Source organism: Theobroma cacao, chromosome 1, assembly GCF_053813885.1.
Source record: "Theobroma cacao isolate CCN51 chromosome 1, ASM5381388v1, whole genome shotgun sequence".
Taxonomy (NCBI): Eukaryota; Viridiplantae; Streptophyta; class Magnoliopsida; order Malvales; family Malvaceae; genus Theobroma; species Theobroma cacao.
Genome location: NC_142639.1, coordinates 5,541,868 through 5,566,737, shown reverse-complemented (window position 1 = coordinate 5,566,737; position 24,870 = coordinate 5,541,868). Strand labels below are relative to the sequence as shown.

Below are 24,870 nucleotides of genomic sequence, written 5' to 3'. Positions count from 1 at the left end.
GCAAAAAAAATTGTTAACAAGTGGTCTAAACGGATTTATTGAGATTACTACTACAATATCTTTAATATCAAAATAGTTTTCGCAAAGAATAACTATATCAATTTAGTTGTTTCAAAAAAAAATTATCGAATCAGTTGCTACCCTTTAGATATTCATTAACAAAAATAATTAAAAAAGAAAGGTTCTACAAAAAAAATACTGAATATGGAGTTGGAGACCTCTGTTTTTTTTTTTCTCTTTAATGAATGAAGAAGAACACGCAAAACGAGGCAGGCTCCTTCTCTCTGTATCCACTGTCTCAGATTCCTCTTTTTGCTTTTTTTTTTTTTTTTGTTCCCTTTGGTTGTATCGTTTCATTTTGCTCTCTTCCTCTATCCTCTTCACAAACCCTGTAAAAGTCTTCATTTTCATCAGAGGGCAGTCTGCGAATTGCCTCAGGATTTTCAAAAGTTTCAGACTTGGAATTCCTGTTGGCTCTTCTTAGCTTCCATCCATCAATGCGCTCGATTTTATTACACCCCAACCACTCTTTCTTTTGCATTGCCTCTGGGACTTCTTCTCTCGTCTCTCTGTCTGCCTTCTACTGCTCTGTTTTTCCTTTGCTATTTTCCCACTGTTATAGCCACCGATATATCAACCCAAAAGAAAGTCCAACAAATTTCTCTTTCATTGCTCGTTTTCGTTTACTCTGTCTTGTCTCAATCGTCATTACGAAACCTTTCTCAAACTGGGTTCCTCGTTTTGTGTTGAAATCCGTCTTCTTTGGTGCCTGAGTTAAAGCTTGCTCGGTTTTCCCCTGTTTGTCTCTGTTTCCTTTGTTTTGGGGGAGTTACTCCTAAACATGGGCTTTCTTTACTAAAATTACTTCTTTAATTTAAACCCAAAGTTGGGTTCTTTTTTGTCCCTCGTTAGTTTTGGCCACTAACAAAATGGGGTTAATTTTATGAACGGCTTCATTTCATTCTTGGTGTAGAAAAAAATGGGTTGTGGAAACTCTAAAGCTGAGAAAAATGAAGCCTTGCGTCTATGTAAAGAAAGAAGGAGATTCATAAAGCAAGCTATCGAGTCGAGGTATGCTCTTGCGGCTGCACATATTTCTTATATTCAGTCTCTTAAAAATATTGGCATAGCTTTGAGAAGATTTGCTGAAGCTGAGATATTGATAGAGTCTTCTCTGTCAACTTCAGCTACCGAGATTGACAAAACCCCTTCCCATTCCTCCTACCCGTCACCATCTCCTTCTCACTTAGGAGCTGAGGTTTCTGATTCACCATTGAATAATGAGAGCCCCATTTCACCGGCAATGGCGAATTTGAGTTACATGAGAGCTGGACATAGTGCTGCAGTGACTCTCAAGGTTAATCCTAGTAATGGTAGTTTTGTGGAGGATGAGTCATTGGCAATGGCAATGCCGCCTCCTCCACCTCCTCCTTTTGAGTCAGGTTCTTCTTGGGATTTTTTTGATCCTGTTGATGATTGTGAGAGTTTTAGATTTGTGGGGAATAATGGAGTGGATATGGATTTTGAGGATTTGAAAGGGTGGAGAGAGTGTAGGAGCAAAGGGGTTGATCATGGTGGTTTGGATGGAAATAATGAGTTGAATGAAGGAACTTTGTGGCCAGAGTCGGAGAGAAACGCTGTCAAAAGGTCTGATAGTTCAGCAACTCGTAATCGTAATCCTGGTAGTGTGATGGAGAATGATGTGTTTTTTACTGGACTAAGGGGAGGAAATGGTGGTAGTAGGCTGCCAAATAGCAAGGAAGTGAGGCAGCTAGGTGCGGAACATAATGTCAATGGGCCAGGTGAAACTTTGATGGGCAAAGGTGCTCTTGAGCAATCAAGTTCAAAGAGGGAGAAGGCTGCGGCAGAGAAGGATTTATCTGCAGAGAGAGAAGACCCTTCTGAGTTTATAACCCACAGAGCTAAGGATTTTCTTTCAAGTATAAAGGATATTGAACATCGTTTCTTCCGAGCCTCTGAAGCAGGCAGAGAAGTCTCCCGGATGCTTGAGTCAAACAAAATCCGGGTTGGATATTCCGAAGCCAAAGGTGAGTATTTCCCACTTGAACTTCTGATTTTGGATTTGGGCTCTTTGTTATTCTATCCAATGCTAATGCTACTTATACTTGTTTGAGTGTGTTTCACTACTGAATTCTCTTCTGCTAGCATCTTATGATAAATAAATTCTTGTAGGGGGATCCTCAGCTTTTCTGGCAGCTTTCCAACTTGTTTGCTGCCGTGGAAATTCTGTCCTTGTCTCTCATGGTAAGTTCTGGCTTCTGTATATGGCCGGCAGGCTGGAACAATCTGGAGGAAGAGCTTATTACAATCTTGATATTTTGCATTTGTTCTTTGGCTGTAGTTGTCAAAATTACACACCTTTGCTTTCTTGCATAAGATGATCAAACACTAGAACTGCTTACTGTTTTTACTATGAACACTAGAAATGGCAATAATTTTAGCACTCAGAAACAAGGTTCAACTGTATGTTTTTCTCTTTTATATTTTTTAGACAGTTTGTTTTTCTTTTTTTTTTTTATTGTGGTATTTATTGGTCAGATGATAGTTACGGTCATAATCTGTATTTTATTTTCTTTTATTCTGTCATAATATTGCAGAGCCAGTACAACATGTGACTAAAGTCATAACTTGGAAGAGGTCAGCATCTTCAAGGTCTTCTTCATCGAGGAATCCACTAGCCACAGCATCTAAAGATGATGCTGATGACAGTGGAAGTGATTTTATTGAAGAGTTCTGCATGATTGCTGGAAGTCATTCGTCCACCTTGGACAGACTGTACGCATGGGAAAGAAAACTCTATGATGAAGTAAAGGTACTCACTGAAACCACTTACATATTTTACTGATGAATATCTTCTGGATCTACTGGAATTTGTCTAGCGTTGAATGTAATTTTATCAATCTCTCTCTCTCTCTCTCTCTCTCTATATATATATATATATATATATATATCTATATATATTTGTGTGTGTGTGTGTGTGTGATGTATTCACTTGTTGATTTTATTGCCATAAGATATCCTTTTGTGTTTCCTCCTTTCTTTTTTTGCTTAGCTGACATGTTGATTTAGAGGTAGACCTTTACTGGAGGAATACTTTTTCTTTTTCTCTCTTTTGATGGAGGAATACTTTTATCTTTTGTTCATACTGCAAGGAAGAATAGTCAATTTAGATTAAAAGATTTGTTTAAAATGAATGATGGTTGAATTTTGTGGTGTATAAATCTTCTTTATCAACTTGAAGGTCTTAAAATTCCCTGAACAATCATTTATGCAAGATAGTTGGCTAAGTCAATCAATTGTCTTCTTCACAGCTGGTAAAGGAAATCTTTTCATTCACTAAGAGCTTACTTTTATGTGTTTGTTTTATTTTTCCAAAAGCTACCCTGCATTGAGTGAGCAACAACAAAAAGTTGCAATTTATTTTATGTTTTGAGACAAAATAAGATATTTAGACTGGCCAACAAAAGACTATAAGTAAAACACCAAAAGACTGACCACAAAAAGTTGTAAACTTCATATCTCGTCTGATTTTACTATAAGTAAAATCCCACCAAAAGACTGGCCAGGATAGCTAATATGATTACTTTCTATCCTCGTGTATCTCCATTTTATTCTCCTTCTAGTTTCTTCTAATGCAGACACCACAAGTGCTATTACTCCTTAATACTTCCTTCATTTGATTCTGTAATGGCAGTAACGATGGTTCTAAGTTTCAATCAGTAGGTTCAAGATCTTTGGTATATGCTTTATATTTCAACATTTCCTTTCCTCAAGAACTAAATAGGGACTTTTGGAGTCACAAGTAGACACATGCATTCATATGATTAAAGGATCTCCCTAGTAGTTCTTTTTCCTTTTTTAATGCAAAGCTTAATCAGGTTATATGATGAAGGATCTCCTTAGTATTTCTTTTTCCTTTTTTAATTTTTTTTTCCCCTAATTCAAAGCTTAATTACGTTACACAGAATGTTAGGTGATTCTTAGGACTATTGCAGGTAAGCAAACACATACATCCATGCCTCTGTGGGACTTGTAGAAAAGCATTTGGAGTATCAATAACGTTTACAAAGCACCTTTAATTAATCTCTTCCAGTATAAGTAGCGAATGCTTCTAAGTTATCTACTAAGTAGTGTTGCCATTCAATCCTCTGACTTGTTTGCCTATTTGTACCCTTTAGGCCAGTGAATCTATCAGGAAGGAGTATGATCGGAAGTGTGATCAGCTCAGGCACCAGTTTGCCAAGGATCTTAGCACTCAAGTGATTGATAAAACCCGGGCAGTTGTAAAGGATCTGCACTCCCGAATTAGAGTGGCACTTCATTCTGTTGATACTATATCAAAGCGGATTGAAAAAATGAGAGATGAAGAGTTGCAACCACAACTTGTTGAATTAATTCAGGGGTGAGTAAAATCCTTTAAATGAGAAAAATTTTGTGTGACTGAAACTTTACTCTCATACTCACTAGAAATCTTGAGCATTCTCAATCATTGACATCCATATCTTGACCAACCTTATGCTTGTCTTTGCAGATTGCTCAGGATGTGGAAGGCCATGCTTGAATGCCATCATTCGCAGTATATCACCATCTCGTTGGCTTACCATTCAAGGAGCTCGACAGGTGCTCCACAGGGAGATTCCCGCAGGCAGATTATGACTCAGCTTCAGCAAGAGATTGAATGCTTTGGCATAAGCTTTACAGACTGGGTCAATAGCCATGCATCTTATTTGGAAGCCCTGAATGGTTGGCTGCAAAACTGCATCATAGAACCACAGGAGCGTTCAAAGCATAGGAATCCATTCTCTCCTCATCGATATCTGGGATTAGGACCACCAATATTTGTTCTATGTCGTGAGTGGTCAGCTGGGATAAAAGCTTTGCCAGCCGAGGAGCTTAGTGATGCCATCAAAGCCTTCTTATCTGATCTTTGCCATCTAATGGACCAACAAGTAGAACAACTGCAGAAGGAAGAGATATCAGTTGATGCAAACAACGGAGAATCAGAGAGCAAAGATGCTGTTAACACATTAACAGATGGTGATGCAAATGAAGATGTAACTTCAAACTTGTTCTGCATACAAACAAGTTTGACTCGGGTTCTTGATAGACTAAACAAATTTTCTGAGGCCTCTCTGAAAATGTACGAGGATGTTAGACAGAGAAGTGAAGCTGCTCGAATTGCATATCTCAAATTGCAGGCCAACTAGATTTTATAAGGCTATGTAATTATTAAATATAAGCATATCAAGGTTTGGTTTGGGAAATAGATGGTTGTAAATTTCAAAGATTTGTTGCAAATAGCTTTGCTGAGGAAATAGAACAATTTTGGAAATGTCAAAAATACTATTCCTATCAAAATTGGATTGGAGGAATTGAAGACAAGTAAATATGCAGGATTCAGTTGTCTGCTTTATCATCTGTCCCTCACTGTTGATTTCAAGGGAGTTGGTATTCGTTTTTTGCTCAGTTTCGAGAATTCTGGTAGGAGTTCCTCAAATTTGGTAGGTGTTAGAGCCATAAATATACTTGTGGCTATTTGAAAATCATCATACTCCCAGCTTTACTGCCAGGGAGAAGGAAAGGCAATCATTGTACTTTCACTCTGGGTCATTCTTAACAAGTCACCATTGCTTGTTACTTATAATCAGAAAGTCGATTTAGTTCGTGTTCCCTGTTTGTTAATCATATCATGGCACAATAAACAAGCTACAAGTAATTTGCAATTTCGCATAGGTTGCTTCTCTTCTAATAAAAAGGAGAACGTATACAGTTCAATTTATTGATACATGTTACAAACAACTGTTTTTGAGCTTCAGCTCATTATTTCCGAACGCTAGGGGCCATCAGCCTTGGTTTCAAAAGGCGTGTATTTAATTTGGCAAAAGAATTAAAAAAATTCTAATCTATTATGGAATAATTCACCTGTTTGTTACATTCATTTTTTGGCTTTCTCCAGTCATTAGAACCCAACACGCTGTGTGTACTGTGCATACGCCTCTGACTGCATTGCAATTGGTGCCCGTGTCACGTAAGGCGGAAGATCAAATGCATCTATAAGCTCCCCTGCAATATTTCTCACTTGGAAACTCAGGTATTCTGTGAGCTTGTGGATTGCCTGCAGAAAGGAAAGAGTTACATCAATGAAACAACCTCATAAAATTTGTATCTCTAGAAAATGAAATTACTTACATACATATACACAAATACTAGGATATATGTAAATAACCACGCATGAGATGCTTGGAGTCATCCCTGTTTTCCAGGATTGGTAATAGTAGTATAAAATGGATTAAAAAAAAAGCCCCATTTTTTTCATAATTTTAAATTAGCCAGACAGTACCTTAGCTTTGTTTGGTGCAACATAATCAACATTACGGTAAGTTCCTATGTCTTTCCAGATTCGATCCAGGGCATAAAGATCACAGACAAGCTTTAGAGCAGCTCGACTACGTGCATCAGGACAGCTGGAAGGTAAATTCAAAGCCCAATTAGAAACTCAAAAAAATCTATATGGCAAATGGAAAAGAGAAAAAATTCAGTAGCTGAGTTCAGGAAGTACTTTTGCACAGCATCAATAAACTTTGCAAGGATGACAGACTCAATATGAGACTCTGCAAGTGTGAGAAGGTGATTCAAGCACCTATTCCATGCACCAAAGCTGCCAAGAGTTTTAGAGTGCTTCCGAAGTCGTGCTGCTACACTTTGAAGCAATCTTGAGGTTCGGTACTGAATACACAAATTATATGAATCTCGGGTTACAAGTCAGACTGTTGGACTCTAAAGTACAAAAAACCAATATTACACTCACCCTGAAGGCATCCAACTGGAATTTAGGGTCTCGCAAGTGGTCTGTGCTTTCCCAACGGGCAGTTACAGGATTTGGCTGAGACAAGTATGTGTTCATAGATTCTCTCAAGTAGTTCCATGTGACTGAAAGAGGACCACCTTGGAACTTGTCCTTGTATTGCTTCAACAGATCACCAGCTACCTACATTCCAGTAAAAATAGCTTGTATTGAAAAGCAAATTATAGTTTAACCAACAGTAACACCAGACTACAATATACATTAGGTGCCAGTGAAGCAAAACCCTCCAAAGGCCCTTTCGCACCAAACTAATTCTTGATGGGAAGATTGTTGTTATCTGTAAACAGCAGTTCTTAACAAACCAAATACCCTAAAGAATCCCTTAAAAGAATAACAGAGTCATCAAATTTCCTATTGCTTTAAATAAACATCCAAATGACAACAATATCTAATTGGACACAACGAGTCCATGTTAATATATCTGCACCAGGGAAGGAGTCCATGTGAATATATCTGCATCAAGGTTTCTTAACTCTTTTTTTTTTGGTTTTTTTTTTTTTTTTGAGAAGCAAACTTTCTTAACTTGTTTAAAAGAACATAGAAATAATCCAGAGCAACAACACAGCATATATACCAGTATAAGACATGGAGAGGGTTTACAGAAAGAATAAATGGCAACCTATCTGAACAATCTTGATGAATGAAAGTTGAAAGGCCTGAAAATTATCCTTGCATATCTAAACCAAGCTTCAACTGAGATGGAAACATGGTCACATTTTTAGATATGGTACCATTTCTGGATATATCTTCAGACTAACCGAGCAAGATTGACAATCTGATTTGGTTGTTGCTTTATCTAGTTGACAACTGACTACAATTTAAAAGCAGTGGTCAGTTAGGCAGGATCAACATGAACACCAGGAGTAAAGATGACACTAAATACCAAAGCCATCTAAAGGGGTCACTCCTGCTCCTTTTATGTAGTCATCTAGTATATAGCACAATATATTTAGGAACCCTAATTCTTTATACTGAGACAAGCATTGCAAATTCTCATGCAAGGTTGTGATATAAGGGAATTAGTCTAAAACCTGTTGCAGAAGAACTGTGTTATCTCCTTCAAATGTCTGGAAAATGTCATGATCATTCCTCAAGCTACCAAACCGGTTGACAGCAGCGTACCCATGGCCTCCACAGGCTTCCCTGCAAGCACTCAGTGACTTTGCTGTATATGATGTCACATAGGATTTCAGGCCTGCAGAAAGCGCATGGACATCTCCAACCAGTTGCTCATCATGCGTCTTCTTCATCTCTGAATATTTCTCCACCAAATACTGAGTGGCAAAATGAAATGCATAAGTTGAAGCCAGCATTGGCATGAGCTTGTGCTGGTGAGATTGATAATCAAGAATGTAGACTTCAGGCTGCTTGGGAGGACCAAATTGCTGACGTAGTAAGGAGTATCGCACTGCAATAGTGACAGAAATCTTGAGGACACCAACTGAAGCATATGCAAGGCCAACTCTCCCACCTACAAGTTCACCTAGTGTAGCAGCAAAACGTTTGTTTATTGTAGGGAGACTACTTGTGTATTTTCCATCTCGAGAAACATCCCCGAATCGATTAAGAAGGTTATCTCGGGGAATTCTAACCGAACTGAATCTCAGTGCTCCATTATCGACCCCATTCAAGCCAACTTTGTGGCCACAATCATGTATTTCAATTCCTGGAAGTGTCTGGTGGGTTTTTAAATCCCTTATTGGCACAATGAAAGCATGGACTCCCATATCAGAAACTCCTTTAGAGTCATGAGTTGGCAAAATCAGCCTAGCAAAAACTGTTGCAAACTTGCCATGAACTGCAGCATTGCCAATCCACCATTTGATGGCCCCATCATTTGGTGTATCGATTATAAATTCATCTGTGATTGGATCAAAGGTTGCAGTGGTTTGGAGACCCTGAACATTTGAGCCTTTTAAGCACAAAATTGGCAGTTTAGTTCGATAAGCATGCTTAGCAGATTATGAACAACTAAAAGCAAACATTTAGGGCAAAGAAATGGGTGCACAGTGACCACAAAAAAAGTAGTTACTATCTTCAAAAAGATATTTCTTCTGCATAAATTATGCTCTTTGATTTCCTTTCTGCATCTAATATAAATTTCGCAATACAATATTTCAGATTTAATCGACATTTCAACATATTGCAACAGGATAACTGTACTCTGTTGCATGCCATACTAGTTCTAATGCAGAACAGTAGAAGGAAGATGTCAAAGGCAGCACAAGAATACACATTTAAGAAATAGGGAAAAAAAGAAAATAAAACGTAAATAATTTCTGAAAAGAGAGCTCACCATGATGTAGTTCTGTCATTGCGAAACAACCAGGATAATCCAAATTGTCAATACCCTCAAAATACTTATCCCGGTGCTTTTTAGTTCCTAAGTTGAGCACAGAACCTCCCCAAAGACTGCATAATAAAATCAATAAAATGTTAATTTTATGCAAGTAAAATCATTTAGATATCAAGTCGGTTAGCATCGTGCTTCCATATTAATGAATTTTTAATTTTTTATAAGACACTATCACATTCATTATTTTAACAAATAAAAAAATAATAACAATACCAAGAACCAGCTCAAATGCAGCATCCAAATCGTCCAAATGTACAATAGAATTTTACCCAATCTCAATTTTAACCAAAACAAACCCATCACACAAACTCAATCTCCAAGCATTTACAACCTAAACCCAGATACCAAAACTTAAAATTTAACCCAAAAAATACCAACCAACTTTCTTAAACTTAAATACCCAAAATCCAAAAGCCATCCAAGATCAAAGCTTTAATGCCAAAAGAGCTAGAAAAGCAACAAGAGTTACCTATATTGTACACCAAATTTGATCCCAAGAGACATATCAACACTCCCAACAGCCTCAGTGATAGCAAAATACTTAGCAGGATCTTCAACAACATATCTAAAAGGCTTAATCTTTGCTTCTCTAACCAACCCCATAAGCTGTCTCATACAAAGTTCTCTATGTTCATCCATTGAAATCTCAATTGGCGTCTGCAAATCAGGCCTTGAGTTGAAAAACTCAAAAATTTTCTCTTGAATTTCCCTATGCTTCCCTCTCATGTAGCTTGAAAGAGGGCCATGGTCAACCTCCAGCTTACTGGCCTTGGCGCAAGTTAGCATGTTGAGCTGAGGTGAAGGTTGGAGGGGTGGAAGTGGGGTCAGGTGAAGCGATAGCCGTTGGATACGGCGGGCGACGGTTGAGTTGGATGGCTGTGATTCATCCTCCACCGTCTGATTTGGGTTCATTTTTTCTTTGCAAAATAAAAACAAAATACAATGGAGTAGTCGGGGAGGCAATGCGTTTTTATTCTTCTTCTTGGAGGGGGAATGGAGAAGGGGAAGTGGGGGGATTGTGTAATTTACAAGAAAAGATGACCAGAACGTGGCGTTATGGCGGATTCTACGTGGCGGATGGAGATTGGAAGAAAGGAAGGCAGTTATGTTGGCGCGCTGTGCAATGTGGGAATGGATATAGTGATGACGTAGGTGGTAACGAGGATGAGATTCGGTGTGCTTGACCTTTGATTTGTTTTTTAGGAATTCTTATATTTCGAGAAAGAAGAAACATAGAAAACATAAAAATATATAAATACGATGCGTCAAGAAATGAAACACTATTTCGCTTCCCACTTGGATGAAGCCTTCCTTATCTCCACACATGAAAATGTCTTATGATGAAAGCAAGTTAAGCTACTTCTTTCAAATCAGTTTTTAATTAAGCCATTTATCTATTTATCTATATATATATATATATATATATATATATATATATATACATATGTTATTTTTATTTAAGTTATTGTTGATAAAGAAGGTAAAATTTAAATTTATCATTTTACTAATAGAGTAACAGATCCAATTTATAATTTATTATTGGATCATAATAATTTTATCATTGTATTTTCTTTTAAATAATAAAAAAAGTAACATATTTCGGGAAAATATTTCTTTAACTCTCATTGATATTATTTTACCATTAACCTTTTATCAATTTTTAACGAAATTAAGAAATATAATGATAAAATTACACTCATTCAAAAATTAATTTTAAATTTGGTTCGTCACTTAGTAAATTTGGACTTTTATGTAAATACCCTTACAAGATAATAAAATGTAAAATTTCTTTGATATTCTATATAATAGCTAAAATTTTTTTAGTAATTATTTTTGCAATAAAAAATAATTTCAAATAATCGCTTCTATTTCTTTAATGGGTAATTCTGAAATTACTAACCTTTTTCCTTCCATGTATAATATATGGAGAAATATTCTTTTGTAACATTATGAAAATTGCAAAGACTGAATAGGTATTTTAATGAGAAATCCTTTGTAATAATAGCCTTTTGGTCCCATACATTTAATAACAATTAACAAAAAAGGAAAAAAGAAAACCTCAAAATTGTTTCAAAGGTCTCCTAATTTGCATCATGTCACAAGATTTCAAGTCAACCCTATAATTTTTAGACCGTGACAAACTCGCTCATTTATTTTTTTAAGGAATAATTTTTTTTAATTTGAGAAGAAAGAATTTGAACACAATTTTTAAATAAAAAAAATATATTTATTCTAAAAATAATACATATATACAAATATATAAAAAAATGAATTTAATTTTCAGAGTAGGAAAATCTATTAATAGTTTAAACAATAAACACAAAGAAAGAGATCCAAAGATTGCACGTGGCCACAACGCGCGCGTCTCTCTTGAAAAACATAAAACCCCAAATTGCATTTCAAAACCGCGGGTCAGGCTCCGAATTCCCCATGGATCCCGCCCTCGTCCAAACACAATTTTTTAAAAAATTATGAGATATAACCTTTATTGATCAATATATTTTAAAAATAAATATTAAAATAAATTTAATTATTTTTAATCATATTTAATCATGACTTAACAAAAATACTTTTAAAATTATTTCAAATAAATTAAATAGTTCATCACAATTTTTTTCAATTTGTGCTTCTGATTTCTCTCTCTCACCATCCCACTCTCTCTAATTTTATCAATTTCTTCATTCGGTATTTGTCTGCTAAGCTCTCGATTTCATTTTATCGATTTCTCTTTTCGACATTCGTCTGCTATGGTCATAATTTCTCTCTCATGCGTTTTCAGATTTCTCTTTTCTACGTTTTCAAAATATTTTGATGTGTTTGGTTGGATAACTATTTGAAAATTTTGATTTTAGGTATTTTTTGTAAAACTAAAATCGTAGAAATAATCATAGATGTTTGAAATAGCTTTTAATTGGATCAATTTGGAATCTAGATGCTAATAAACTCAAAATTTTGAAATTTATAAATTTAGGTTTTCAAATGAATTTTTTTTTATTTTTAGTTCAAATAGGTATTTTAAATAATAAATTTTATATTTTGATTTATGAAAACATGTTAGAAACACTTTAATCGGTACCAAATTGTAAAAAAAAATGAACAGAGTTAAGAAGATTTGAAATTTTGATTCGTAAGTAATAACAACATTTGATGTATTAAAGTGTAACAAAATATTTTTGAATATAGTGTGTAACAATAATATTTTTTCAACATAACGTGTAGCAACAATAACTTATTGTTCAATGTGACGTGTAATAATTTAATCATGACATATCACATGTTTTGTATATAGTATGTAACAACCTAACTATGAAATGTAACATGTTTTTGTATATGGCATGTAACAACCTAACCGTAACGTATAACTATCTAACTATATCGTGTCACATGTTTTTATACATAACGTGTAACAATCTAATCATAGCGTGTCGCATATTTTTATATATGATGTGTGACAACCTAATCATAGCGTGTCGTATATTTTTATATATGATATGTGACAACTTAACCATGATGTGTAATATCATAGCGTGTAATTTTATTAAAAGTAATTTTATTCAATTTAGTTAAAAATAATTAAAATTAAAAAAAAATATTTTTAAAAACATAAAACCCCAAATCATAAAACATAAAACGCCAAATCGCATTTCAAAACCGCGGGTCAGGCTCCGAATTCCCATGGTTCCCGCCCTCACCCAAACACAAATTTTGTTCACTTGAAAACCCTTCTTCTTATTTTCTCTCATTTCAAATTCCATTCATCTTCGCATCTCAACAGGTCAGTACTCCGTATCTCAAAATCCCCATTTTTTTGTTCTTTAAAATTTCATTTCTTTTGGTTGAACCCTTAATTTTTTAATTTTCTTTTTCTTTTTAACAGATTTCGGTCGAATTGACGGTTTTTTGTATATTTCAAAATGAACGGAGATAATTTTACCCACGGGAAACCGAGTGTGCGTCCGGTTTTAGGTGACATAACAAATCGATCAGTTAAAAGAGGGTTCTCGTCGATTCCGGACAAAACAGGGTTTAATTCTAAAGAAGAAGCAGATTCCCATTTTGCAAAACAAGTTTGTTTAGGTGTTGAACATTTGATCGAAGAGAAATCTAAAAAATCCCATTTTGAACCCAACCCTAAATTTTCGCCGACTTGTAGTGGCGAAATTGATACATTAAAAGAGGATGTCATGTCGGTTGATGACAAAGTGAGTGAGGTTAAGGAGGGGTTTGATTTGTCCGATAGCGAGGATACGTTGGTGCTGGGTGAAGGTGTTACGGAAGTGGGGGATCCGGTGAATGATAGTTGTAGGAATGAGGGTAAGGATCTTGGCATTGGTAGATTGGCGTCGAGTAAAGGTGGGTGTATCGAGTGGTCGAGGTTGCCTAAGTCGTCCTTGCAGAGTTCCAGGTCATTTGAGTTGGAGAGATGCGTGGGACTCAAGAATGATGGTTGCGTGAATTTGAATGCCGGTGCTGATATGCTCAAAGCTTGCTCTTGTTCTTTTTGCTTGAAAGGTAACTGCTTTAGCTTCTTCCCCTGGAAATGGTTTCTCCGGTAATGTGTTATCTAATGGGTTACGCTTGTTTTGCACTGATAATCAGCTGCTTACATTTGGTCTGACCTTCATTATCAGGATATCAAGGGTCGAATAGCAGGTTAGTTGAATAGCTAACATTTGCTCTAGTTTCCTTAGGTTTATTTTATAACATGCTCCTTTCTGCATTGTTTTCTCCCCCATTTTCCCAGTTTTAAAGAAAAGTCAGAAAGAAGCAAGCATTTTAGTTCAGAAAAGTGGTAGGGGGAAACAGACTGAGATTCAAAGCCAGGGAAATGCCAATAAATCTTCAAAATTAGAATCTGACCTCACCAGTCAGTGGAGATCACTCTTTCTTAACATGGAGGATATATTCGTTCATGAAAGCAGCCAGCTTGTAAGTTGATCTATTCTTCAATAGCCTAGATTTGAACTTTTCATGCCTAATTACCTATGGTTTATTTGTTAAATCACTTCTTCTTCTTCTACAGATTTTTCCGTTCTTTTGTCTTGTCCAAAATATTGCTTGAATTTTTTTTTGAAAGTTCAAACTATTGCCTGAATGATCTAAAGAACTCAGTTTGTCAAAAGTAACCGGAATCCTTTTGTTTGATACAAGGATTTGGTTAAAAACCACACGACTTTTTGTTCTTCATCCCTGATTTCTTGGTTTTTGGACTCATAGTACGTCTTTCTCCAATCAATGCTTCATTGTTGGAGTTCATGGCTACTTAGTATCAGGCTAAATTCATAAGATCTCTATTTTCAATATCTTGAATGGGGATTTTCCATGTATAATTTCATATGTGATGGGTACAATTGAACACATTTGGCAGCAAGCCAGTTACATTGCACTAAAAGATTTGAGGGAGAATTGCAAGATGGATTTGGAGCGGATAACAGGGATGCCTTCAGAGAGATAGGAGTGTGCTTGTGATGCTTATTCTGATTGTAAGATCATCTTGGTACTCCAAGTTCCAGTCATTTGTATGTGTGCACATGCTTGTGCCTATAACAGATTCTAGGTTCCTTTTTGACAAACTCTAATGTGTTTACAATTGTCAAAAAATGTAAAATGCATGATCTCAGTTTGTAATGTCTGTTGTTTTCTAATATGTGCTTAAAAGTACTTCCAATTTTAGTGAACCTCCATCTTATAAACTTGTTGGTTATGCCTTCTACTTAGGCCTGTAATTGCATGTGGTTAGAGGGGATAAATGTTAAACTGATCCAATCTGTCTGTTCAATTCTCTTGAAAATAACTTGATCCATCTAATTTTCTAGAAAAATCAACTGTAGTGAAATCAAATCTAAACTTGAAGGGAACTAAACACAAACTTGATTCTGAATTGAACTCAATTACTCTCTGCTTTCTAAGTAAAATGTGATAAAAGTCAATCTAAACCCAAAGACCTATCCAACTTGCCTGAAACCCAACTCGGGCTGACTTTAGAAGTCAACACCTTGAGCTAGTAGAAACTTGAAGCTCAAAATGTTGAAAAAGTTAAAACACGATACGACCTGAGCCAACTTGAATTGACCCACCTAATTGTCACCTCTACATGAGGTAAAGCCTATGACTGTCACCTCTACATGTGGTAGGGCTTATGACTAATTTGAATGGATTTCTTTGCTACAGTGTACCGTTAATGTTTTTTCTTACTAAATATCTTTTTGGACAATTTTCTGGTTTAGGGAATGACAACACCACATTTTGTACTCCTCTTCTTGGTTGATTTTGCATTATTATACCTATTTCAGTGTTTGCATTGGTGGAGTCTTTGATATATCATATATTTGGCTTGAGAGTAACTTAGCCGTTGTGAGATTGTTTTTCTTTCGTTCTCTCCATGACTGAGCCTGTTTGCTTATTGGTTTCTTCCCTTTACCCTCATTCCCCCCCACCCTCTCTCTCTCTGATACTCTTGAGCCTTTTGAAGTTGAAGAAGATTAAGACAGTTGCAACATCATAATAATGGTTTCTGTCTATTCCATTCAGATTGTTTTTTATTGAACAAAACCTATATTAAAGTAAATTTATGTTCATATAAACTAAGCAGGATGTCAAAAACAGCAACCCTTAAGTTTAGAAAACTATCAAAAAGTGATATATGGACTTGGCAATTTTGTTTGTTGGTAGTTTGTCCTCTCCTCTAACTAAGATGATTTATAGAAGAGGGGCAGTTATAACGAAATCACATATTGCCAATATCATTTAGGCAAAACTATGATTTTAGTTTAAAAGATTGTAGATTTGATAACACACTGTTCAATCTGGTTGCTGAACTTTAGCTGGCCTTTCTCACAGTGAGGAAAAGTATCTTCCTGTCAATGGTAAAGAAAAATCATAAGAATTTTCCTTCTGCTTAATCATGCACCTCTAGATAACCATGATTTATTTTTTCATAGGACACATGCCTTTTTTTGGTTCGGTTAGGTAAGTGACCATAGAGTGTGGGAGGGTCTAGTCATTCATAACGAAGAGGGTGGCATCTTTTTAGTGGGGAAAAGGTGAGTAAGTCTGATAGCTTTTGTAAAATCCGTGTTTATATGAATGCATTTGGTGAACGTGCATGTTGAACGGTAAATTAAATTTAGCCAATAAATAACTGACACTGATGGTTTTGCTGGTTTGCCTTCCTCATTTATGCCACCAAGTGTTATGCACCGTGTTGAAAGTAGGTCTCTCTATTAGATGGGGTGTAAAGTTGGCTGCATATGAACCTAGCAAAATAGTTTAGAGTAGCGATGAGTACATCTTCCCTGGTCGGAAAGATGTGATTGTAATAGGAAAACTTGCAGGCAGAATAAAGCTAACTGGAAAAGTTACTGAGACCTCTTCAAAAAAATATATGTAATTTTGCTGATTGTTCCAAGTTTAGCACTCTTAACCTGCTTTGGTTGCTAGAAATTTGTTAGTCATAGGAGTGCAATGCGGAACCTTGTTGGATATTAGTATTGATTGTTGGGCTTAAGTGCTAACTATGATAGTAAGGTAAATTATCAATTGTACCACTTGAATTGTTTGCTTTCTTATAGCTCGTAATAATGACAAAAACAAAGAATGAAGCCTAAGGTAGTAGTAGCTTAAGCTTTTTCGGATCCTAAAGTTAAAAGTAGGGGACCTGATTTTATAAAAGATTAGGCGTCCAGAAGTTTGCTTAACTTTACTCTTGTATGCTATATTCAATATTCATTACTTGAGTTGGTTGCTTACTAATTTCTGAATACCAATTTGAAGAGTTCAGTAAATCATTCAATGAGATGAATATTGAATTGGCGTGGCACTTGATTATTAAACAGTTAAATGTAATTGAGCTTTTCTCATGCATGTTACTGGTCCTGAATGGTTAGTGCCCTTTTTCTGCATTGTTACATGGAGCACTTCTCCAGTAACTTGCCTCTCTGCAGGACAATGGAATTGACTTGAAGCAAAACATAAGCCAATAAACATCTTCTCTTAGGCAATAGCAGCAGTATTTATCTTTTCACACCCTTTTCCAAATACTCGGAACAGTGGAAAAAGTACTTTATCTTGTGCCATCACATATCCCACCCATCTTCTTCAATGATTTCTAAATAGGCTTCTAGGTGTTAAGAGGGTATCGGTCAGTTATATGTCAAAATTTAGCATTGAAGAAAAAAGTCTAGTTGGCTTAGCTTTAAAAGCCGTTGAGCCTTCCGGGTCTAGATTTCAAGTTGGTTTCTACTTTCTAGTTTAGGTTTAGCCTTTTATATATAGCACATGGTGCTGGTTTTGCTTAGCTTGAGGGTGGTCTATTATGATATATAGACTCCTGATAGAGTGTCAGATGTGAAGTATGTCGCCGCTGATATGGAATGCCAATGTTTTCATTCGATTTTGGGATTCAAGTTTTACACCCATATGAGTAGTAAAATATTAAAAAAGTATATGAGAATGGGATAGGGATGGAGAGGAACAGAAAAGGGTAATCCAGAAGAAAGGACCCGTGAGCAGATGCGGACGTTCCATATCTTGTTTCGGGTCCCTTGTACAATTTTGGAGACAAGCCATGCTCTGAGCCCAAGGGATGTAAAAAGATTAGCCCAAAAGGAGAATCTGATGTGACATGCTTTAGGATGGAGGTTGGCCATCATTAGGAAGGAAAGGATAAATCTTTGCGCACTCGGAATGATACTCCTGATTGCCACCTTCACCATGCAATCAAAGGTTGAAATTGTTGACTTCCTACAGTGAATCTCAAAGGCAAAACATCCATGAAATATTCTGGAGTTTTTAGCCAAACTATTGGTGCAAAACTTGTTGCATTATTGAGTAGCCAACAGTTTTATGTTGTTAGGGGTAGGGGATCGGATCCTTAGCACAAGACAGCTACGTGTAAAGTTTTTCAAAGGAATTTTGGGTGATGAACAAATTTTTAGTGAAAATGTAGGGATCATCTTTTTTGGGTTTTCATCTGTTAACTCATTTTAGTTTGAAAAAGAGAATCTGAAAAACCTGATCCAGTCAAGTCAGTTTCATCCAGAACTTTCTAGGATCAAAATTTTATTCATATCCAAAACCATATTAATTCGTTCTAATCCCTCCACTTACCTGATGAAGTACTAAAAAATCTATTTTTTATTAGGAAACTGTGGGTAATTGTAAATTACTTGTTTTATGTGAATATTTAGATTCATCGCGAGACTCCATTCCCTGCATAAACATCATTGTTTATGTAATCAGATTTCTTATCGCCATCATTTCCAATGTTAGAGTGGGCACCAAATTCTTGGCCTTTACCATCCAAATTTAAGATAAGACAAATATATATGCTTCCATTCTCTTGAAATAATTGTTAAGTAACATCAATGTGTACTGATGCTTGTCCACAAACAAAGTTTAAATACTTTAAAGATGCAAGAAAGCTATAAATCGTTCTCACAAGGAATGATTCCGGTTTGCCACATAACTACAATTTCACATTGTGATAATCATTGTGTCCTCCATCCACATCTTTTTTTTTCTTACAATAATATCTTCGTAATTCAACAAATATGATCTTACTATAATTAAAATTTAACACAGACCAAATTCTAAGTAATCATATTCACGATAAATATTAAAAGTTTAAAATTCTTTGACGGCTGTATTCCAAAGATTAATGCTCGAATCATGAATCCAACAACCCTAAGCCACGCTGTGTGGCTAGTCTCAAGACAAATTAAGCTGCACTTCATGTCATCAAGATAATGATTTATATTAACAATAGCTATATATGCTTTTTACCCTACCTCTTTGCAATTAACAAAGAAGAATATATATTATAACATTTTGTAATGAAGTTAAATGCCTTAGTTACCGAATGAAAGCTCATAGTGGTGGCAAAACTAGTTTATGTTGGCATTAATCTATGTATCATCACCATTAGCTTGATAATTGGCTAATTAATTGCTATTGCTTTCGATCATAAACCTAATCCCTAATGGGGACTATCGTTGGTTAAACCAATTGTTAGAATGAAATACTAATTTAAAATCCTATCAAGCCGTCGCGTGGATAAGTATGCGACACATTGCTTTGTTGCTTCATCATTAAGATGATCTCAATGACTCTTCTTAACACTTTATAAGGAGTTGACAATTAGCTCAAGTCAACTAATTCTTTTTAAATGATCAAGGTCAACTAATTGAAGAATTTAATTATTAAAAACATATTTATTGAATTGGTGGCCTGGAAATGGTTTGCCATTTTTTTAATATATTAATTTTTTTTTTGTGTTTAAGTTAGTTTGGATTGATTAGTGTTTGGTTGGCTAGGAAAGACTTTTTGGATTGATATTTGCATACAGCTAATTCAAACTACAAGCTACCAATAAGGTGATCAGTTTTTGGGCTCCCATTAATTTTTCTCTTTCTTCAAGAACGGTGATGATCGTGAGATGCCACCAACAATAAGGCCAACTTTGGATTCACCTCCTAACAAGTACAAATTTAGTACTATGTAGGGCATGCTCCCTTGCCAATTTTGAATTTGATTCAAATCAGCAAACAAAGGAGCTATTACCCTTCTCTTCTCTTTGCCATGAACAACAACCAAAATATTGATCCAATTACTCGCATATTTTGAATTTTTCAATGTAAATATTAATCGTTAAATGAGTACACGGATAAAACTTACACACATATATATACATTAAAATAAGTTAACTTTATTCATTTTTTAAACTTATATCCGATCCCTTAGACAAATAGTGTGGGAAAAGTATAAGACTATAACTTGAAATTAAAGTGGAAAACAAGTGGGTAACAGCAACAGCATGGATGCACATTCAAGCGTATAAGCATCATCCCAGAATGGCCATTATTGAACATACATACGTATACAAAATGGAAAACGCATGGTGTAATATCAGGCTGCGGTCAGGGTAAGCGTATCGTTTTTGTTTCTTGTGCAATAATTGAACCTCAAAGGAGAGGTCAAACAGTCAAGCGTAGGCATCATCTCGAACGGCATATCTATACCAACAAGGACAGATTTAAAATTTTTTTGAATGGTTTCATAATTAAGATAATTAAAACGGTACTGTGTAGTTATGTTATGAAAAAAATGATAAGAAATATAGATTATATTAGAATAGATTTCAATTTGATATTTTGAAAAGAATTTTTACGGAAAGTAATTAGTTAAGTGTATTAATGTATAGTTTTTACTGATAAAATAAAAGATAAACTGATATTAATTAAAGATAGTTATTTGCTTTAGTTTCAATAACTAAAAGTTGATCATAAATATATGATTTTAAAGCAGTAGTTAATCAAAAAATATAATAATCTTGTTAAACGTGCAATAATTTTTTTAATTAAAAATATATTATTAAAATAAAATGAATAACATTTGTGATTTGGAGGTTTTCATTTTTGTTAGATGATGTATATCAACTTTCTAGATGTAGGATTTGTACTTAGCTAAATGTTAAGGGAATATAAATTGTTCCACAACTATCAGATATGTCTAATGATGGTAACAGTTTGTTCTTCCTTTTGCTATTTAAATTTGTTTCCATTTTTTTGATTTCTATTGTTGTGCTATATTGTATTACTAAACTGCATGAATATATGGTTCTTACTAGTAGAGGAAACCTGCACTTACATAAATAAGTATAAACCAATACTTATTCAAAGAAGACAATAATTCTATTAATGATTGTTAGATGTATAATAAAATATCAAGAAATGAAAGAATATATAACTTATACTATTGGCAGATTAAGATAAACAATTATTGAATATAGGTAATAGTATAACGTCAAAATCCTATCAATATGAAATAGTTAATAATTTCTAGTAGTATTTGTATTTTATATGTAAAATAAACGACTAAAGGTTATAAAATTTAGTTGATTAAATTGTTAATTTAATGATAATTGTGTGCTATGTATATTGAGAAATAAGTAGACCTTTTTAACTTTTTCATTTTGTTCAATGAATTATATGAATATTTATTAAAATTTAAACATTCATATAAAAAAGATATATCTAAATACTATGAATTCAAGTTCATGCAGAATAAAAGGATATAAACAAAAAATAATATTACATTACAATTGATAAATATTAAATAAATCTTTCCTTTTAAGTGTTAAAATGAAATTATTGTTTTCAAGTATTTTTACTGAATAAATAAAAATAAAAAATGTCAAAAATAACGTAGTTTTGATATAAGGTGTACAAAAAAATTAATTCAATTGAGAATAACAAGTGTCAACTAATTGACCCAATTAGTTACGGCTATTTGAGATTTTAAAAAAAAAAATTAGGCTATTTGAGACTTAAGGCATAACTTATATAAAATCAAGTTTGTGAGGTTTCTCATCAAAATTAGTTTTAAAAATAAAAAATAATAAATTGACAGAGTTCAATGAGAAAATCAGTGATGTGGAAAAAATTTACTGTAATATCATCTATTACGTAAAATTTGATTAATATTTATCGAACACTAAAAACTCTATCATAATTTTTAATAAAAGTATCAAAACTGATTTCAAAATTTTCAAATTTTGTACATTTGATTTATATAAAAATATCTTTCAATTTATCAATTTGAAGTTTAGGTTTTATTTAATGGGTTTTAATAAAAAATTACATAAACTTGATTAAGGAATTTCACATAATTAGCTTTGCTTCGAGACTTGTGCGTTTGATTTTTAATTACTTTTATAAACATAAAAAAAAAACTAAAGCTTTGATTATATGGAAAGAGTGAAATCCCTCCGATAGTTACTAATTTCTAATAATATCTAACTTTTATATTTAAAATAAATGGTTAAAGATTGTCAAATTCAATTGATTTAATTATTTATTTAATGATAACTATGTGCTATGTATATTGAGAAATAAGTACACTTTTTTGATATTTTTATTTTGCTTAATGAATTAAATAGATATTTATTGAAATTTAAACATTCATTTATTAAAAAGATGTCTAAATATGATTCAAATTCACGTAGAATAAGAAAATATAGATAAAAATAATATTAAATTATAACTAATAAATATTAAATGAATCTATCTTTTAATCATTAAAAGTTATAAATTATTATTTTCAAGTATTTTTATTGAAATAAATAAAAATAGAAATCCTTCAAATGTCAAAAACAACGTAATTTTGACATAAGGTGTAAAAAAAATTAATACAATTGAGAATAATAGGTGTCAACTAATTAATCCAATCAATTATTCTACGTTTATATATATTATAGATATAAGCATGTAGAAATTACATAAAATTAAATATAAAAAATCAAATAATCAAACAATATATCTAAAAAAAAAAGATTCGTAATTTCAAGATATTATTTGTTATGCAATACTATTTTTTATTAGTTAGATTATAATTATAAACCCAAACTATTAAATTAATCAAAAAATGTTTAGCTATGAATAGTTTAAAATCTTAATTTGGAGTGAAAATTACTTACAATTGAAATTGTTTTGAGAGAGTGAAAAATGCAATCAATGACCGAAAAGTGGAAGCATCATTGCGAGTATCAAAACTAAGATTTGAATTTTTGGAGAGGTCGAGTAATTTAGGTTTGGACTTTTTTTTAATAAAGTCTTAAATTATAAAATGAATTTTTTTTATCTTTCCATGCAGTATTTAAATATTAATATATAAATTATTTTTTAAAAAATCTACTTTCACTTGGAGTCTTTGACCGCATTCTTTATAAAATTGAAAAAATTAATAAACTTATTAACATCATTAACTATATAAAATTCTAAATAAATAATATAACAAGCAAAAATTTTTAATAAATGATAGGTCCGCCCTTATATACTGACCGATCTGAATGGGATGATATAGTAGATCAGAGGCTTCTTCTACGAACTACAAAATCTTGAGAAAAACACAAGATACCTAATACACCCAATATTTCAACACAATAAAGAAAGAATGTGAAAGCCATTGGTACCCTCTACACAAGTGATTTTGAGTTTGAATATTATTCTAATTCTTTCTTAATTAATATTAATTTTGATTATATAATTTTTTTTGTAAAATGTGACACATTTTATTTAAAAATGTTAATGAATACCTTATAATTGGATACTTTATATTACTCGATCCAAGATTAAGATTTCTTGTATATATATATAAAAAAAAACCTTGGCACCGACCAAAATGTTGAACGTGAGTGGTCGTAAAATTAACAAATCATTCTCAAATAATTCCCTCAAAGTAAAATAAGAAAATGAAAGACAAAGACCATTTGCCTTTCTTGAAAATAAAAAGAAATTAGAAAAAAAAACAATTATTTTTGGGAGTAACTGGAAAGGCACATGATGAAGTTATAAACTCCAAAAGAGTCACATGAAGGGGCACGTGCTCTGCCCCCTCAAATACCAATAAGCCAGCTCCCTTTTTTTTTTGGTTTTTGTTTTTTTGCTCTCTTTGGGTGTTTGCTACTTAAGTATAGCATGAATTAAACAAAGAAATTGAGTGCTTGACCACACATTTCTTTGAGCAATCAGTTACCTGTTCATAAAGAGCCACGATCTTATTATGTTGCTTTGTTAAAATAAAATAGAAAACAAGCTTATAAGAGCGACAAATTTAAATTATATTAATAATAAGCTACCTAGGTTATTCAATGACATCCAAAAAGGAAAAAAGAAAAAGATTCATTAACATTCTAGTAAATAAGTCCATTTCACAAACTCCCAAATAGTTAGGAAGAGAAAAAGAAAAATTATACTAATTATATATTTAATTTCAGAAGAAGTTGATGTTAGCTGACGTGGTTGAGTGTCAGTCCAACAAGAAAGTTTGCTACTTTAGAGGTTTGATTTCATAAAGAAGAAGAAGAAGAAGAAGAAGAAAAGGAAAAGGAGGCAATCGAAAAAGGAGGTAGACTATTTAAAGGAAAAATGGTGCTAAAGAGCTTCCAAGGGCTAACATGAAATGAGATGTAAGATAATAAAAGCAGAAAAGATTAAGTAGTGTTGTGTTGGCGTCACCAAATTAGCCCTTTCTCCATCCACGAACTGGTTTTCACGTCCTTGAAGCCATCCCTAAACTCTAACAGGTTCCTTTTCGGATTCATTTTGTTAATTCCTAAAGTTTCAAACGCCAACAACAAGTGAAGAAAAAGAAGGTGGTCTCGTGTATGTATCCAAGAGGTGTTTTTCAAACTTCAACTTAATCAACCTTTTACGCCAAGAAGAGTTAACTTAATAATTAAGATTTGCTTGTTTGATGGTAAAATCATCAATTGCTAATTTTGGATTTGATTTATCATGATTCTTTGTAGATAGGTTAATCTCAAATTCTCGATTCTAATAGAGTATATGACCTATTTTATGTTAATTTGAAGAAAAAATTAACTCAACATATAAGATTCATTGAGTCTCAATAATAAGTTAATATAACTAAATTTTGTATTCAAGTTAATAAGTTATATATAATATATAAATTAATTTTTATTTTAATTAAACTCTAATTAATTAACAGGATTGTAGTTTAATTAGCTAATGAACTAACAGTTATAATTTAATTGACTACTTTTTCTAGTAACAGCAATTTATTCTAAATGAATTATTGAATTTGTACAATTATCTTACCATATATTAAT

General features: G+C 33.4%; 3 protein-coding genes and 1 long non-coding RNA gene across 4 annotated transcripts; 2 read left to right on the top strand and 2 right to left on the bottom strand.

Moving 5' to 3' along the window:
- The first annotated feature begins 221 nt into the window (after positions 1-221).
- Positions 222-5,487, top strand: LOC18611598 (bZIP transcription factor, putative (DUF630 and DUF632)). The gene is made up of 5 exons (XM_018126466.2): positions 222-2,048; positions 2,194-2,265; positions 2,619-2,833; positions 4,200-4,423; positions 4,553-5,487. The coding sequence occupies exons 1-5, from the start codon at positions 980-982 to the stop codon at positions 5,226-5,228; spliced, it is 2,256 nt and encodes a 751-aa protein (XP_017981955.2). The 5' UTR covers positions 222-979; the 3' UTR covers positions 5,229-5,487.
- Positions 4,018-4,620, bottom strand: LOC148764462 (uncharacterized). Its single transcript, XR_016026211.1, has 2 exons — positions 4,486-4,620; positions 4,018-4,353 (listed from the first exon to the last, which is right to left on the bottom strand). It is a non-coding gene; the product is annotated as an uncharacterized LOC148764462 (long non-coding RNA).
- Positions 5,488-5,732: 245 nt separating the features above from the next.
- ACX2 (acyl-CoA oxidase 2) lies at positions 5,733-10,244 on the bottom strand. Its single transcript, XM_007047935.3, has 7 exons — positions 9,712-10,244; positions 9,183-9,298; positions 7,918-8,798; positions 6,830-7,009; positions 6,581-6,747; positions 6,362-6,485; positions 5,733-6,136 (listed from the first exon to the last, which is right to left on the bottom strand). The coding sequence occupies exons 1-7, from the start codon at positions 10,152-10,154 to the stop codon at positions 5,981-5,983; spliced, it is 2,067 nt and encodes a 688-aa protein (XP_007047997.3). The 5' UTR covers positions 10,155-10,244; the 3' UTR covers positions 5,733-5,980.
- Positions 10,245-12,907: 2,663 nt separating this feature from the next.
- Positions 12,908-14,915, top strand: LOC18611596 (DNA-directed RNA polymerase subunit beta). Its single transcript, XM_007047934.3, has 5 exons — positions 12,908-13,017; positions 13,120-13,754; positions 13,842-13,895; positions 13,987-14,171; positions 14,611-14,915. Exons 2-5 carry the CDS (start codon positions 13,157-13,159, stop codon positions 14,695-14,697), a joined length of 924 nt encoding a protein of 307 aa, XP_007047996.3. The 5' UTR covers positions 12,908-13,017; positions 13,120-13,156; the 3' UTR covers positions 14,698-14,915.
- The last annotated feature ends 9,955 nt before the right edge of the window (positions 14,916-24,870 follow it).